The sequence below is a fragment of the Oncorhynchus mykiss genome, chromosome 8 (genome assembly GCF_013265735.2).
Source record: "Oncorhynchus mykiss isolate Arlee chromosome 8, USDA_OmykA_1.1, whole genome shotgun sequence".
Classification (NCBI taxonomy): Eukaryota; Metazoa; Chordata; class Actinopteri; order Salmoniformes; family Salmonidae; genus Oncorhynchus; species Oncorhynchus mykiss.
The window spans coordinates 79,713,744-79,731,225 of record NC_048572.1 but is presented as its reverse complement, the minus strand read 5'-3'; the positions used below and the strand labels follow the sequence as shown (position 1 = coordinate 79,731,225).

The 17,482-nt window shown below is 46.3% G+C and overlaps 1 protein-coding gene across 2 annotated transcripts in view; it reads left to right on the top strand.

Annotated features, from left to right (window-relative positions):
• The window catches only part of LOC110530728 (WD repeat-containing protein 47), a 44,016-nt gene extending 27,546 nt beyond the window's left edge, over positions 1-16,470 (top strand). For both annotated transcript variants that reach the window (XM_036986413.1, XM_036986414.1), the window contains 8 exons: positions 1,433-1,702; positions 6,158-6,227; positions 9,493-9,653; positions 9,841-10,013; positions 10,194-10,364; positions 10,516-10,647; positions 10,719-10,937; positions 14,533-16,470. In XM_036986413.1, coding sequence (XP_036842308.1) covers positions 1,433-1,702; positions 6,158-6,227; positions 9,493-9,653; positions 9,841-10,013; positions 10,194-10,364; positions 10,516-10,647; positions 10,719-10,937; positions 14,533-14,675 — 1,339 coding nt within the window. In that variant the 3' untranslated portion in view covers positions 14,676-16,470. The remainder of the gene's footprint in view (positions 1-1,432; positions 1,703-6,157; positions 6,228-9,492; positions 9,654-9,840; positions 10,014-10,193; positions 10,365-10,515; positions 10,648-10,718; positions 10,938-14,532) is intronic.
• Positions 16,471-17,482: the final 1,012 nt, after the last annotated feature.

Here is a 17,482-nt window from a genome sequence, read left to right as displayed (position 1 = left end):
CTCAGGGGTGTTGTTGCGGGTGGTTGTCTATGGGTAGGTGGTTCTCTATGGGTGGTTGTCTATGGGGTGCGTATAATGGAACTTAGTACGGCGCCCCAGATGGGGCAGGGAGTTGGGCTGGGGAGAGGTGGGGGGGGGGGGGGGGGGGGGTTGCTTGTGGCTTCCTCCACCCCACCTCTCCCCAGCCCAACTCCCAGGCACACCCTGCCCCATCTGGGGCTCCGTACTAAGTTCCATTATACACCCCATCATTACACACCCCATAGACAACCTCCTACCCATAGACAACCACCCGCAACAACACCCCTGAGACCACCTTCCCCAAACCAAACTCCACACACACAAATACATTAACACTAATGCTCCCCTGTTCTTTATGAAGTGTCTTTAGTACCCTGAGCACCAGCTGCTCCTGTGGTGCCTGGAACCAAACAATCATTATCTAACTATGCTCTCTGTCTGTGTGTCTGGAGCCAGACTGTCATTATCTAACTATGCTCTCTGTCTGGAGCCAGACTGTCATTATCTAACTATGCTCTCTGCCTGTGTGTCTGGAGCCAGACTGTCATTATCTAACTATGCTCTCTGCCTGTGTGTCTGGAGCCAGACTATCATTATCTAACTATGCTCTCTGTCTGTGTCTGGAGCCAGACTGTCATTATCTAACTATGCTCTCTGCCTGTGTGTCTGGAGCCAGACTCTCATTATCTAACTATGCTCTCTGTCTGGAGCCAGACTGTCATTATCTAACTATGCTCTCTGCCTGTGTGTCTGGAGCCAGACTGTCATTATCTAACTATGCTCTCTGTCTGTGTGTCTGGAGCCAGACTATCATTATCTAACTATGCTCTCTGTCTGTGTGTCTGGAGCCAGACTATCATTATCTAACTATGCTCTCTGTCTGGAGCCAGACTATCATTATCTAACTATGCTCTCTGTCTGGAGCCAGACTATCATTATCTAACTATGCTCTCTGTCTGGAGCCAGACTATCATTATCTAACTATGCTCTCTGTCTGTGTTTCTGGAGCCAGACTGTCATGATCTAACTATGCTCTCTGCCTGTGTGTCTGGAGCCAGACTGTCATTATCTAACTATGCTCTCTGTCTGTGTGTCTGGAGCCAGACTATCATTATCTAACTATGCTCTCTGTCATTATCTAACTATGCTCTCTGCCTGTGTGTCTGGAGCCAGACTGTCATTATCTAACTATGCTCTCTGTCTGTGTGTCTGGAGCCAGACTATCATTATCTAACTATGCTCTCTGTCTGTGTCTGGAGCCAGACTGTCATTATCTAACTATGCTGACATCAGAGAGTGACATTTACATGAATTACATTAGTAAAGAGACATGACACAAGACCGCAGAGATTACACCTGTGTGTGTGTGTGTGTGTGTGTGTGTGTTACCCGGTGTGTTCTGTCTACCCAGGTCTATTCAGAAGCTGGAGGAGTTGAATTTAGGGATGGAGAGTCTAGGGGAGGAGGTCCAGTCTCTGTCCCAGCAGTGTAACGGCACAGGCCCGACCCCCGAGAACAACAACAACGGTGACCCCGCAGGCCTGACCCCTGACCCCACTGTGACCCTGACCCCCGAGCAGGGCCGCCCTCAGGGAGGAGGGGTGGTCAGCAGCACCCCACAACGCCCCGCAGGGGGACGGGAGGTGCCCCCACCTAATGAATCCCCCGTGGTCTCCCAGAGGTGAGATGTGTGTGTGTGTGAGGGGCGGTGGAGTGTGTCTGTGGGTGGGGTGTCTATATGGCGAGTGTATATACATGTGTTTTTCTTTGTGTACATGGCAGGGTTTCTATTAGGAACATTTGGCACTGGGCCCAGTGACCGGCAAGACTTTTATTTACCAGACGTGAGAAATTCATATGTATTGGCTGCATAACGCGTTACAGTCCACCCACTGTAAACTCAATCACATTATTATTATTATTATAATTCATCTGAACAGAATATAAATTGGCCTGTAAAGTTGTAATACAACAATGTTCTTATACCAACGACAGGTTTTATTGTAAAGCATTGCACTGCCTGTTGTATCTTCCTCCCTGCTGGAAATCAGAAATGAATATCATGAAGAAACACAATTCAGCCTAGAAGGACAAGTCGCCTTCACATTAATTAAACACAATATGTACTATTGCATATCATTTGTGAACGACCTGTCCTATAGGCTGTTTGAATGAACATTTTAATTAATAAATAACAAAGCACAGCTGTTTTCAAATCAAATCGAGGTCTCTTTAATTTAGCCTAGTCATGAGCATTTGAAATAGGCCTAATAAATAACTGGGGAGAGGTGTTGGAGGAACACCAGGGCCGGTCTGCCCCAGTCCCACTGCCATTCAGCACCACAGCAGGGGAAAGAGGCCTAATAAATAACAACTGGGGAGAGGTGTTGGAGGAACACCAGGGCCGGTCTGCCCCAGTCCCACTGCCATTCAGCACCACAGCAGGGGAAAGAGGCCTAATAAATAACAACTGGGGAGAGGTGTTGGAGGAACACCAGGGCCGGTCTGCCCCGGTCCCACTGCCATTCAGCACCACAGCAGGGGAAAGAGGCCTAATAAATAACAACTGGGGAGAGGTGTTGGAGGAACACCAGGGCCGGTCTGCCCCAGTCCCACTGCCATTCAGCACCACAGCAGGGGAAAGAGGCCTAATAAATAACAACTGGGGAGAGGTGTTGGAGGAACACCAGGGCCGGTCTGCCCCAGTCCCACTGCCATTCAGCACCACAGCAGGGGAAAGAGGCCTAATAAATAACAACTGGGGAGAGGTGTTGGAGGAACACCAGGGCCGGTCTGCCCCAGTCCCACTGCCATTCAGCACCACAGCAGGGGAAAGAGGCCTAATAAATAACAACTGGGGAGAGGTGTTGGAGGAACACCAGGGCCGGTCTGCCCCAGTCCCACTGCCATTCAGCACCACAGCAGGGGAAAGAGGCCTAATAAATAACTGGGGAGAGGTGTTGGAGGAACACCAGGGCCAGTCTGCCCCAGTCCCACTGCCATTCAGCACCACAGCAGGGGAAAGAGGCCTAATAAATAACAACTGGGGAGAGGTGTTGGAGGAACACCAGGGCCAGTCTGCCCCAGTCCCACTGCCATTCAGCACCACAGCAGGGGAAAGAGGCCTAATAAATAACAACTGGGGAGAGGTGCTGGAGGAACACCAGGGCCGGTCTGCCCCAGTCCCACTGCCATTCAGCACCACAGCAGGGGAAAGAGGCCTAATAAATAACAACTGGGGAGAGGTGCTGGAGGAACACCAGGGCCAGTCTGCCCCAGTCCCACTGCCATTCAGCACCACAGCAGGGGAAAGAGGCCTAATAAATAACAACTGGGGAGAGGTGTTGGAGGAACACCAGGACCAGTCTGCCCCAGTCCCACTGCCATTCAGCACCACAGCAGGGGAAAGAGGCCTAATAAATAACTGGGGAGAGGTGTTGGAGGAACACCAGGGCCAGTCTGCCCCAGTCCCACTGCCATTCAGCACCACAGCAGGGGAAAGAGGCCTAATAAATAACAACTGGGGAGAGGTGTTGGAGGAACACCAGGGCCAGTCTGCCCCAGTCCCACTGCCATTCAGCACCACAGCAGGGGAAAGAGGCCTAATAAATAACTGGGGAGAGGTGTTGGAGGAACACCAGGGCCGGTCTGCCCCAGTCCCACTGCCATTCAGCACCACAGCAGGGGAAAGAGGCCTAATAAATAATAACTGGGGAGAGGTGTTGGAGGAACACCAGGGCCAGTCTGCCCCAGTCCCACTGCCATTCAGCACCAGAGCAGGGGAAAGAGGCCTAATAAATAACTGGGGAGAGGTGTTGGAGGAACACCAGGGCCGGTCTGCCCCAGTCCCACTGCCATTCAGCACCACAGCAGGGGAAAGAGGCCTAATAAATAACAACTGGGGAGAGGTGTTGGAGGAACACCAGGGCCAGTCTGCCCCTGTCCCACTGCCATTCAGCACCACAGCAGGGGAAAGAGGCCTAATAAATAACTGGGGAGAGGTGTTGGAGGAACACCAGGACCAGTCTGCCCCAGTCCCACTGCCATTAGGCACCACAGCAGGGGAAAGAGGCCTAATAAATAACAACTGGGGAGAGCTGTTGGAGGAACACCAGGGCCGGTCTGCCCCAGTCCCACTGCCATTCAGCACCACAGCAGGGGAAAGAGGCCTAATAAATAACAACTGGGGAGAGGTGTTGGAGGAACACCAGGGCCAGTCTGCCCCAGTCCCACTGCCATTCAGCACCACAGCAGGGGAAAGAGGCCTAATAAATAACTGGGGAGAGGTGTTGGAGGAACACCAGGGCCGGTCTGCCCCAGTCCCACTGCCATTCAGCACCACAGCAGGGGAAAGAGGCCTAATAAATAACTGGGGAGAGGTGTTGGAGGAACACCAGGGCCGGTCTGCCCCAGTCCCACTGCCATTCAGCACCACAGCAGGGGAAAGAGGCCTAATAAATAACAACTGGGGAGAGGTGTTGGAGGAACACCAGGGCCAGTCTGCCCCAGTCCCACTGCCATTCAGCACCACAGCAGGGGAAAGAGGCCTAATAAATAACTGGGGAGAGGTGTTGGAGGAACACCAGGGCCGGTCTGCCCCAGTCCCACTGCCATTCAGCACCACAGCAGGGGAAAGAGGCCTAATAAATAACTGGGGAGAGGTGTTGGAGGAACACCAGGGCCGGTCTGCCCCAGTCCCACTGCCATTCAGCACCACAGCAGGGGAAAGAGGCCTAATAAATAACAACTGGGGAGAGGTGTTGGAGGAACACCAGGGCCGGTCTGCCCCAGTCCCACTGCCATTCAGCACCACAGCAGGGGAAAGAGGCCTAATAAATAACTGGGGAGAGGTGTTGGAGGAACACCAGGGCCAGTCTGCCCCAGTCCCACTGCCATTCAGCACCACAGCAGGGGAAATAGGCCTAATAAATAACAACTGGGGAGAGGTGTTGGAGGAACACCAGGGCCAGTCTGCCCCAGTCCCACTGCCATTCAGCACCACAGCAGGGGAAAGAGGCCACAAAAGGAGGAAGGTATAAAACTAATGTTGGACAGTCACATTTCATATGTAAATAAATTAATTAAGGCTGGTTCATTGATATCAATCTTATTTTACAACGCTCCAGTGAAACGAGGCCCACGCCATGCATTTATGAAAGCGCTTGTTTCCAGAGATCAAATGATCTCTCTTTACAGTTCTACTGGATGATAATAAATTGTTTATTATCATTTGACCTATCTTGGGGTCGTGACTCATATACGTGGCTTATTGAAAACTACTCTGTTTCCTACTATAGACAGTTGGCTGCCTAGTGATTGCAACATTTTAACTGATGTGAATAGTTGTCAACAATGTTTAGTTTAAGTGTTACTGAATAAACTCAACTGAAATGCACATGATCCACATCATTACTCTAGTCTATCAATCCATTCCAGGTCGTTATACTAGACATGACAGAGGGGTGGCAGCAGACGTGCTAGGACAGGCCTGACCAACACAATAATATGCCTCTAACTTAGTTGGGTGTGCGGTGGACCTTGGCCTGCTGCTGTTGTAAAGTAAAACTTGTCCAACTCCTTGGAGCAGCTTGATGCACATCAGCCTCATTACTTTGTCCTCAAGAAGGCGGCCATCTTGAGGCCATCTTTACTCTGTTTTTGGAGAAAGAATCCCCTCTGCGGGAACACTGGAACTGGGGATAATCTACACAATCTTCGTAAAGTTTGCCCAGTCGAGGGACACTTAGCTGAAGTCTCTTATGAGGACCTTGTGTCTTTAAAGGGAGTAACAATAGAAACACATGCCTACACTAATGTCCCAGCAGCTTCAGGATTTAAACATTTTCATTGTTCTCCAATGACGGCCTACCAGAAAACAGTGGTTAACTGCCTTGTTCAGGGACTCAATCCAAAAACCTTTCGGTTACCTGCCTCCCACTGATTTATTATCCTATGAAGTATATTTCCTTTAAATTTGGAGCACATCCACCGGTATTGAATGAAAATATTATTTTGTAATGGCCGGCAACAAGTTCTACACTTATCAGCCAAAGGCAGGCATTTGCCTGCTCACGGAAACCCTGGTACAGGGTATGCACAGAGCAATGTACTCATGCTATATCTGTGTGTGTTCTAGTCCCCAGAAAGTAGCTGGACAGACCTCTGGATTAGATGACTCGCCAGGAGCCCTGACCCGGAGTAAAGAGGTAAGTTATCTTTCTCTCACATACAGTCTCTGTCTCCACTCCCACTGTAGGCTTAGCAGGACATGAATCTCTCTCTGGGATGGGATAGGGTGGGGGGAGAGGCAGCCTGTATCCACTATGATGTCATGCACAGTAACCCTGGATTATACTCTGAGGAGTGGAGATTTAATCCATTAGATTCCAGTTAAATCAGCAGTGATAAAGGCTGTTGGCTCTATTTCAGAATCATGAATAGCATAAGGCCTAGAAGATCAACACAGATTATACTGGTAATTACAGAGCCTTCAGAAAGTATTCACACCCCTTGACCTTTTCCACGTTTGGTTGTTACAGCCTGAATTTAAAATGGATTAAATGTAGATTGTTTTGGTTCACTGGCTTACACACAATACCCCAAAAAGTCAGTGGAATTGAACAATTTGATCAACATGATTTTTAAATGACTACCTCATCGCTGTACCCCACACATATAATTATCTGTAAGGTCCCTCAGTTGAGCAGTGAATTTCAAACACAGATTCAACCACAAAGACCAGGGAAGGTTTCCAATGCTTCACAAGGAAGGGCACCTATTGGTAGATGGGTAAAAAAAAATTTACAGACATCGAATATCCCTTTGAGCATGGTGAAGTTATTAATTACACTTGGGATGGTGTATCAGTACACCCAGTCACTACAAAGATACAGGCGTCCTTCCTAACTCAGTTGCCGGAAATGATTGACAATAACCTTAAAACACAAGGCCAAATCTACACTGGAGTTGCGGCCCAAGTTAGTGTTGACTTAAATCTACGGCAAGATGCAAATGGTTGTCTAGAAGTGATAAACAACCAATTTGACAGTGCTTAAATTAATTTTGAAAATAATAATGGGTAAATGTTGCACAATCCAGGTGTGGAAAGCTCTTAGACACTTACAGCTGTAATCACTGCCAAATGTGCTTCTACAAAGTATTGACTCATTGCATTTCATTTTCAATCGATTAGCTGACATGTCTAAAAACATGTGTTCACTTTGTCATTGTGTAGATTAATGAGGAAAATGATTTATTTAACCCGTTTGAATTCAGGCTGTAACACAACATGTGAAAGTCGAGGGGTATGAATACCTTCTGAAGACACTGTTAAACCCATAGTGCATTTTGAAAGTATTCAGACCCCTTGACTTTTTCCACATGGATACTGATATGGGAATTTCATAATTCCTGTGTGTGTTCATTAACCAATTCAATTTGAAATCACTCTGTTTCTAAAGATTTGTAAGATCCTTATTTGCATAAAATAGACAGACCAGTCTTATTAAAATTAGATAATAGTATTTATTCTCGGAGTGCGCTCCCATGGAACCATGTACAACAGTTTATATACAAAAATATGACGTCATTGGTTATAGAATGAATCTCCTCCTCTCGACCAAGACAAAGCAGGGTCACAAGTTTATTCCAACCCACTAGCGCACACTTCAGACACACACGATATATCAAAATTATCTTCTGAAGTCTCACCATTTTCTATCACTAGCAGACAGTTCCAGATAAGGGAAAACCTAGGCTCTCGCTGTCTTATCTAAACGCCCCAGAGATAAAGTTGAGTCGGTTCAAACATAGGTTAATGATCCTTTTTGCTTACTTAAAACCCACAATCCATTTCCTCCCCAACCTAGCTGGAATGGTGTTTATTATGTTTAATTACTCCTTGTTCATGCTACATAATCCCTTATGAATTAATATTATTAATCAGATATAATAACAGGGTAGAGTTTCATTATAGTTCTATTTAAATGTAGATATTGTTTATTCATAAAATTCCTATCAGGTACATTACAGCCTTATTCTAAAATGGATTAAATAAAACTATTTCCTCAGCAATTCTACAAACAATACCCCATAATAACAAAGCGAAAACAGGTTTAGAAATATTTGCAAATGTATTAAAATCAAAAAACATCCCTTATTTACATAAGTATTCAGACGCTATGAGACTCGAAACTGAGCTCAGGTGCATCCTGTTACCATTGATCATCCTTGATTTTTCTGCAACTTGGAGTCCACCTGTGGTAAATTAAATTGGTTGGACATGATTTAGAAAGGCACCTATCTATATAAGGTCCCACAGTTAACAGTGCATGTCAGAGCAGAAACCAAGTCATGAGGTGGAAGGAATTGTCCGTAGAGTCCCGAGACAGGATTGTGTCAAGGCACAGATCTGGGGAAGGAAACCAAAACATTTCTGCAGCATTGAAGGTCCCTATCATTCTTAAATGGAAGACGTTTGGAACCACCTGAGCAATCAGGGGAGAAGGGCCTTGGTCTGGAAGGTGACCAAGAACCAGATGATCACACAGAGAGCTCTAGAGTTCCTCTGTGGAGATGGGAGAACCTTCCAGAAGGACAACCATCTCTGCAGCTCTCTACCATAAAGGCCTTTGTGGTAGAGTGGCCAGATAGAAGCTACTCCTCAGTAAAACAGCTGCTTGGAGTTTGAACTCTTTGGCCTGAATGCCAAGCGTCACGTCTGGAGGAAACCTGGCACCATCCCTACGGTGCCGCATGGTGGTGGGAGCATCATGCTGTGGGGATGTTTTTCAGCAGCAGGGACTGGGAGACTAGTCAGGATTGAGGAAAAGATGAACGGAGCAAAGTACAGGGATCCTTGATGAAAACCTGCTCCAGAGTGCTCTGGACCTCAGACTGGGGGCGAAGGTTAACCTAACAGGACAACAACCCTATGCAAACAGCCAAGACAACGCAGGAGTGGCTTCGGGACAGGTCTCTGAATGTCCTTGAGTGGCCCGGACTTGAATCCGGTCGAACATCTCTGGAGACCTGAAAATAGCTTTGCTGCGACGCTCCCCATCCAACCTGACAGAGCTTGACAGGAACTGCAGAAACTCCCCAAATACAGGTGTGCCAAGTACTGAGCAAAGGGTCTGAATACTTATGTAAATGTTTCAGTATTTCATATTTCAGTTAATTTTTTATAATTCAGCAAAAATGTCTTAAGCATTTTTTGCTTTGCCATTATGGGTTAATGTGTGTAGCTTAATGAGGGGGGACTGTATCTGTGTCTGTGGGCATGTCTGTGTCTGTGGGCAGGTCTGTGGGCAGGTCTGTGTCTGTGGGCAGGTCTGTGTTTGTGAGAGACTGAGACCTAAGTGTTCTTAAGTCTGCTGGCGGGCTACTTTGGCATATTTTCTACTAGTGCGGTACCTGAGGATAGAGGGCTATTTTAATTCTGGTCTCTGATGTTCATTTTGTGTGTTGCAGGGGGACAAGGCCAAGCCCCTGTTTGTAGCTGTGAATACCCTGGAAGACACTCAGGCAGTGCGCGCTGTAGCCTTCCACCCCACGGGAGCGCTATACGCCGTGGGCTCCAACTCTAAGACGCTACGCGTGTGTGCCTACCCAAACACACCACTGGACACCAGGTAATACACACACACACACACACACACACGAGGGACAGACACACAGCCTAATCATTCCCGAAATGATTTATCTACTGTTCAACTACTTTGAGCTATTCTGCTGTTAAGAGACTACAATTTAGCCCTCTCTCTCTCTCTCTCTCTCTCTCTCTCTCTCTCTCTCTCTCTCTCTCTCCCCCTCCCTCAGTGGGGTATCAGGTATGACCAAGCAGCCGGAGGTTCGTTTTAAGAGGAATAAGCACCATAAGGGTTCCATCTACTGTGTGGCCTGGAGTCACTGTGGACAGCTGCTAGCCACTGGCTCCAACGACAAATATGTCAAAGTCCTGCCCTTTAGCTCAGAGACCTGCAACGCCACAGGTAAACTCAATACAAGGGTTGGGAGGCTATTCCATCTTACATACACTCTATACACAGATTAGGATCAATTCCATTTAATTCATCTCCTGAAATGAAACTTGCAGTTGTCTTATTTTCTCTTCAAACTCTTTTAGTTTGTTTTCATCTTACTCCCACTCTCTGTTTCTGTCCCTCTCTCAGGTCCAGACCTGGAGTTCAGTATGCACGACGGTACCATCAGAGACCTGGCGTTCATGGAGGGACCAGAAAGTGGAGGGGCCATTCTGATCAGCGCCGGAGCTGGAGACTGTAACATCTACACCACTGACTGTCAGAGAGGACAGGGCTTACACGCTCTCAGTGGACACACAGGTACACACACACACACACTAATTTGCTCCACAGTACTCATTTACACACACTCATGTACTACTTACTTAATCATATCATATTTCCTATATGGAAATTAAAGGCCTCCACAAGAGAGCGACGTGAGACTGATGATCTGTGCCTTCATCCTCAGGTCATATCCTGTCTCTGTATACGTGGGGAGGGTGGATGATAGCGTCAGGCTCTCAGGACAAGACTGTGAGGTTCTGGGACCTGAGAGTACCGAGCTGCGTTAGAGTGGTGGGCACTGCCTTTCATGGATCAGGTGAGTACTGCTACCACACACACACACGTGTTTCTTTGACTCGCTTACATATGTCTCTCTCGTCCTCTCAGGCAGTCCTGTTGCCTCGGTAGCGGTGGACCCTAGCGGTCGTCTCCTAGCGACGGGCCAGGAGGACAGCGGCTGTATGCTTTATGACATCAGAGGGGGACGCATGGTGCAGACATACCGGCCCCACTCCAGTGATGTGCGCTCCGTTAGGTTCTCCCCCGGGGCACACTACCTGCTCACTGGTTCCTACGACACCAAGGTCATGATCAGCAACCTGCAAGGTAAGGAAGACATCTAGTGGCTACGTCTGAAATGGATTCTATTTTTATGCACAGTTCGAAACATCATCAAGCTACACACAATGACAAAGCAAAAAAAATACGGAAATATCTCATTTACATAAGTATTCAGACCATTTACTCAGTATTGTGTTGAAGCACCTTTGGCAGCGATTAAGTCAGCCTTGAGTCTTCTTGGGTATGACGCTACAAGCTTGACACATCTGTATTTGGGGAGTTTTTCCCCATTCTTCTCTGCAGATCCTCTCAAGCTCTGTCAGGTTGGATGGGGAGTGTTGCTGCACAGCTGTTTTCAGGTCTCTCCAGAGATGTTCGATCGGGTTCAAGTCCGGGCTCTTGCTGGGCCACTCAAGAACATTCAAAGATTTGACACTAGGCCACTCCTGCGTTGTCTTGGCTGTGTGCTTAGGGTCGTTGTCCTGTTGGAAGGTGAACCTTCGCCCCAGTCGTAGGTCCTGAGTGCTCTGGAGCAGGTTTTCATCAAGGATCTCTCTGTACTTTGCTCTGTTCACCTTTCCCTCGATCCTGACTAGTCTCCCAGTCCTGCTGCTGAAAAACATCCCCACAGCATGATGCTGCCACCACCATGCTTCACCGTAAGGATGGTGCCAGGTTTCTTCCAGACATGACACTTGGCATTCAGGCCAAAGAGTTCAATCTTGGTTTCATCAGACCAGAGAATCTTGTTTCTCATGGTCTGAGAGTCCTTCAGATGCCTTTTGGCAAACTCCAAGCGGGCTGTCATGTGCCTTTTACCAAGGAGTGGCTTCCGTCTGGCCACTCTACCATAAAGGCCTGATTGGTGGAGAGCTGCAGAGGTGGTTGTCCTTCTGGAAGGTTCTACCATCTCTACAGAGGAACTCTACAGTCGTGGCCAAAGGTTTTGAGAATGACACAAATATTAATTTTCACAACGTCTGCTGCCTCAGTTTGTATATACTCCAGAATGTTATGAAGAGTGATCAGGTGAATTGCAATTAATTGCAAAGTCCCTCTTTGCCATGCAAATGAACTAAATCACAAAAAAAAACATTTCCACTGCATTTCAGCCCTGCCACAAAAGGACCAGCTGACATCATGTCAGTGATTATCTCGTTAACACAGGTGTGAGTGTTGACGAGGACAAGGCTGGAGATCACTCTGTCATGCTGATTGAGTTCGAATAACAGACTGGAAGCTTCAAAAGGAGGGTGGTGCTTGGAATCATTGTTCTTCCTCTGTCAATCATGGTTACCTGCAAGGAAACACGTGCTGTCATCATTGCTTTGCACAAAAAGGGCTTCACAGGCAAGGATATTGCTGCCAGTAAGATTGCACCTAAATCAACCATTTATCAGATCATCAAGACTTTCCAGGACAGCGGTTCAATTGTTGTGAAGAATGCTTCAGGGCACCCAAGAAAGTCCAGCAAGCGACATAACCGTCTCCTAAAGTTGATTCAGCTGCGGTATTGGGGCACCACCAGTACAGAGCTTGCTCAGGAATGGCAGCAGGCAGGTGTGAGTGCATCTGCACGCACAGTGAGGTGAAGACTTTTGGAGGATGGCCTGGTGTCAAGAAGGGCAGCAAAGAAGCCACTTCTCTCCAGGAAAAACATCAGGGTCAGACTGAAATTCTGCAAAAGGTACAGGGATTGGACTGCTGAGGACTGGGGTAAAGTCATTTTCTCTGATGAATCCCCTTTGATTGTTTTGGGCATCTGGAAAAAAGCTTGTCCGGAGAAGACAAAGTGAGCGCTACCATCAGTCCTGTGTCATGCCAACAGTAAAGCATCCTGAGACCATTCATGTGTGGGGTTGCTTCTCAACCAAGGGAGTGGGCTCACTCACAATTTTGTCTAAGAACACAGCCATGAATAAAGACTGGTACCAACACATCCTCCGAGAGCAACTTCTCCCAACCATCCAGGAACAGTTTGGTGATGAACAATGCCTTTTCCAGCATGATGGAGCACCTTGCCATAAGGCAAAAGTGATAACTAAGTGGCTCGGGGAACAAAACATTGATATTTTGGATCTATGGCCAGGAAACTCCCCAGACCTTAATCCCATTGAGAACTTGTGGTCAATCCTCAAGAGGTGGGTGGACAAACTCCAAGCATTGATTATGCAAGAATGGGCTGTCATCAGTCAGGATGTGGCCCAGAAGTTAATTGACAGCATGCCAGGGTGGATTGCAGAGGTCTTGAAAAAGGGTCAACACTGCAAATATTGACTCTTTGCATCGACTTCATGTAATTGTCAATAAAAGCCTTTGACACGTATGAAATGCTTGTAATTATACTTCAGGATTCCATAGTAACATCTGACAAAAATATCTAAAGACGCTGAAGCAGCAAACTTTGTGAAAATTAATATTTGTCATTCTCAAAACTTTTGGCCAACTCTACAACTGTAGAGCTCTGTCAGTGACCATCGGGTTCTTGGTCACCTCCCGGACCAAGGCCCTTCTCCCCCGATTGCTCAGTGTGGCCGGCCGGCCAGCTCTAGGAATACACTTGGTGGTTCCAAACTTTTTCCATTTAGGAATGATGGTCACTGTGTTCTTGGGGACCATCAATGTACCTTTCCCCAGATCTGTGCCTCGACACAATCCTGTCTTGGAGCTCTACGGACAAAACTCTTCGACCTCATGACTTGGTTTTTGCTCTGACATGCACTGTCAACTGTTGGACCTTATATAGACAGTTGTGTGCCTTTCCAAATCATGTCCAATCTATTGAATTTACCACCGGTGGACTCTAATCAAGTTGTGTAAACATCATGGATGATCAATTTCTAGTCTCATAACAAATGGTCTTACACCACTGCTACTCAATCTATGCATAGTCACTTTAACTCTACATGTACATATTACCTCGACACTGGTGCCCCCGCACATCGACTCTAACGGTACCCCCTGTATATAGTCTCGCTATTGTTATTTTACTGCTGCTCTTTAACTACTTGTTACTTTTAGTTTTTAAACTACATTGTTGGTTAGGGGCTTGTAAGTAAGCATTTCACTTGTATTCGGCGCATATGGCTAATAACATTTGATTTGAATACTTGTGTAAATAAGGTATTTTTTAATACATTTTTAAAAACCTGTTTTCGGCTTTGTCATTATAGGGTATTGTGTGTAGATTTGATAAAATATTTTTTTTAATCCATTTTGAATTTAGGCTGTAACACCACAAAATGTGGAGTAAGTCAAGGGGTATGAATACTTTCTGAAGGCACTGTAGTGCACTACTTTCAACCAGGGCCCATAGATCTCTGGTCAAAAGCAATGCACTATGTAGGGACTAGGATGGCATTTCAGACAGTCGCTAAATAGTCTGGTGATGGTTGTTGTTCAACTGTTGTGTGTTGGCAGTCTGACAGTGTTGTGTGTGATTTGTTGGTCTAATCATAAAGCAAAAAAAAACTAGACGTATTTATTTGGTTTAGCTGCTTTCAATGACTTATGAGGAATCACTATCCAGGATGGAAAGCTAGCCAGTGGCCAAAATGCCTGAGTTCCATCCCTGCTCACAAGTCCAAGCACATGTATTTAGGCTCTTTGTACACACAATAATGAGTTTTTGTCTGTGCAGGTGACTTGACGAAGCCGTTGCCCCTGACTCTGGTAGGGGAGCACGGTGACAAGGTGATTCAGTGCAGGTGGCACACGCACGACCTGTCCTTCCTCTCCTCCTCCGCTGACCGTACCGTCACACTCTGGACACACAACCCCTAACACACACACAACCTGTCCTTCCTCTCCTCCTCCGCTGACCGTACCGTCACACTCTGGACACACAACCCCTAACACACACACAACCTGTCCTTCCTCTCCTCCTCTGCTGACCGTACCGTCACACTCTGGACACACAACCCCTAACACACACACACACGACCTGTCCTTCCTCTCCTCCTCCGCTGACCGTACCGTCACACTCTGGACACACACTCAACTAAACCCCTAGTACACACACACAACCTGTCCTTCCTCTCCTCCTCTGCTGACCGTACCGTCACACTCTGGACACACAACCCCTAACACACACACAACCTGTCCTTCCTCTCCTCCTCTGCTGACCGTACCGTCACACTCTGGACACACAACCCCTAACACACACACACACGACCTGTCCTTCCTCTCCTCCTCCGCTGACCGTACCGTCACACTCTGGACACACACTCAACTAAACCCCTAGTACACACACACAACCTGTCCTTCCTCTCCTCCTCTGCTGACCGTACCGACACACACTCAACCCAACCCCTAGTACACACACAGTGGACATGAATAACCTATAATACACAACCTGGATGCACCCTACACTCCCTCACCAGTTGCAACCAACAGGACGGTTTATCCCTCTGGAGTGAAGTCCGAGTGGTTGTATCAAGGTTTGATTTCATGCTGGGCTCCCCTCACATCACTGCTTCTGGGAACAACTCTCACTCTGGCAACTGCATCCTGTACTTAGTGGTTCAACAGGTGTGTCTGGGGGGTGGGATACAATGGGGGAAGTACACCAACTGGAGATGTTTTGCTATAGTGCATTGTTTCATATGGTGCCTTGAGTTATCCAGTTTCCACAAGAGCTTTATCAATACAGAAACCCACGTGGGTCCTCTCCATTTCGGGGTCAAAGTTATGTGACATCATTCCAGAAACAAAATGCACAGTCAGTGTGTTTTGTTACAACTTGTTACCATGCTGCTATTATTTGAGAAGAAACCAATGTTGTGATCTAAACTGCTGACTGTGTGGTTCATTACATCAGGTGATCAGTGTGGGATATCAACTATCGAGTTGAATCTGTTGCGTTGATCAATTAGCTGTTGTCAATACTACTAGTATACCCCTAATGTGGAACTTTCCGATGTCTAACGCTACTGTGCAAGTTTACCTATCTGGCTTTGTAAAAAAATATATATACTTTTGGGGGGGGACTTGTACGTTGTCGTGTTTAGTGCAAAATGCTATCTTCGGGCAGATATGCTATTTCTTGCATTGGCTTGCTTACAAATGGAAAAATAAAATACTGGTTTTACATCGACATGGAAGGGAATTACAGATCTACTTTTTGGCTTGGCCAGATGCAGCAGCGTACAGTTAAGTTGTAAGCAACAATCACTTGTATAGCTTTACTTAGTTCTGCAATGTTACTGGTTGTTACCTAGATGGCAGTCTTTGACCATTTAAAAGGGATTCTTATGCACAATGAAATCTTAGAAAAAGCTCGACATCACATTTATGAACCTGTATTGAGGGCCATGTTTAGTTTCTGTATCTAATGTTGGCACCAGACACTTATCAAGATGCAGGCTTGAGTTTTAGGCTTTGTTCATCAATTTTAAAATAAGTCCAAACTAATAATGTATTTGTTATATTGTATGTCTAGTCATGATTTTCTGTTGATATGAAATAAGATGGTGGTTCTTGTATTTAGCTTTTATAAAAACTTGTTTTAAGAAGTGACTAAGAGAAATGGAAGTGTGTTCTCTGCGGTGGTATGTAAATAAAAGCCTCTGACCCTTGACTGAACTAGTGTGATCTGATAGGATATACTACTATGCATAGGACTGTAGTTAGTACGCACTAAAAGGTCTGAAGTTTGAGATGTATCATTCAAGAACTTTAGGAATAAGATGTAAGCATACTTCCAGGGCCGACAGATGGCCGCCTCGCGTTCCTAGGAATTGTTTTTTGTCAGAAACATCTGCTAACCATGTGTGTGACAAATAAAATGTTATTTATGGTTCAATTACACACCTAGCCTCACGGTTTGGTAGTTGCCTTGTGGAAAGCTGTGCTTCGACACCTCTCCAGCTAACTCAACTTTGGGTTTGGTGAACCATTAAAGACAAAACAATTTCTATACTAAATAAATGTAGCTTTATTCCTCTGATGTCATAGAAAATATAGGAAGTACAGAAGAGCATCAGGGACTGTACACATCCACAGGTAAATTCATTATTTTATCAATGATTATTAAGCCTGAGAGCATTTTCTTTTTTTAAATCCTTACCTAAATGAGGTATCCCATCCCCCCCATTCATAACAACTTCTAACAGACAATTAAATACATTTATCAGACGCAATTAGGGTTAAGTGTCTTGTTCAAGAGCACGTCGGCAGATTTTGTTTTACCTGGTCGGCTCAGGATTCGAACCAGCGACCTTTAGGTTACTGGCCCAACATTCTAACCGCTAGGCTACCTGCTGGAAAGAGTGCTGTAACAGTCAGAAAAATCTGGTGCAAAATCAAATCAACCACAAGGGTAGGTGTAACGGCAGTATGCAAGAGCTTAGAAAAAAATGTTAGTAAAATTCTATGGAGTACATAATTGTTAAACATAAGATGAGTAGGTTCAGGGCATCATGTTTGTCTGTGCAATTTCACAACATGTCCGGTAGAGTGCAAGGTTGAGTTTCCCCATAAGGAAAGATGGTTCCATATTCTAGAACCCTTCAGTGGGTTTCTTTTAGAGTTCCTGACTGTTCCCTATAGGCACCTACATTAATGCTAGCAGTGCTTTCAACTGGGAAACA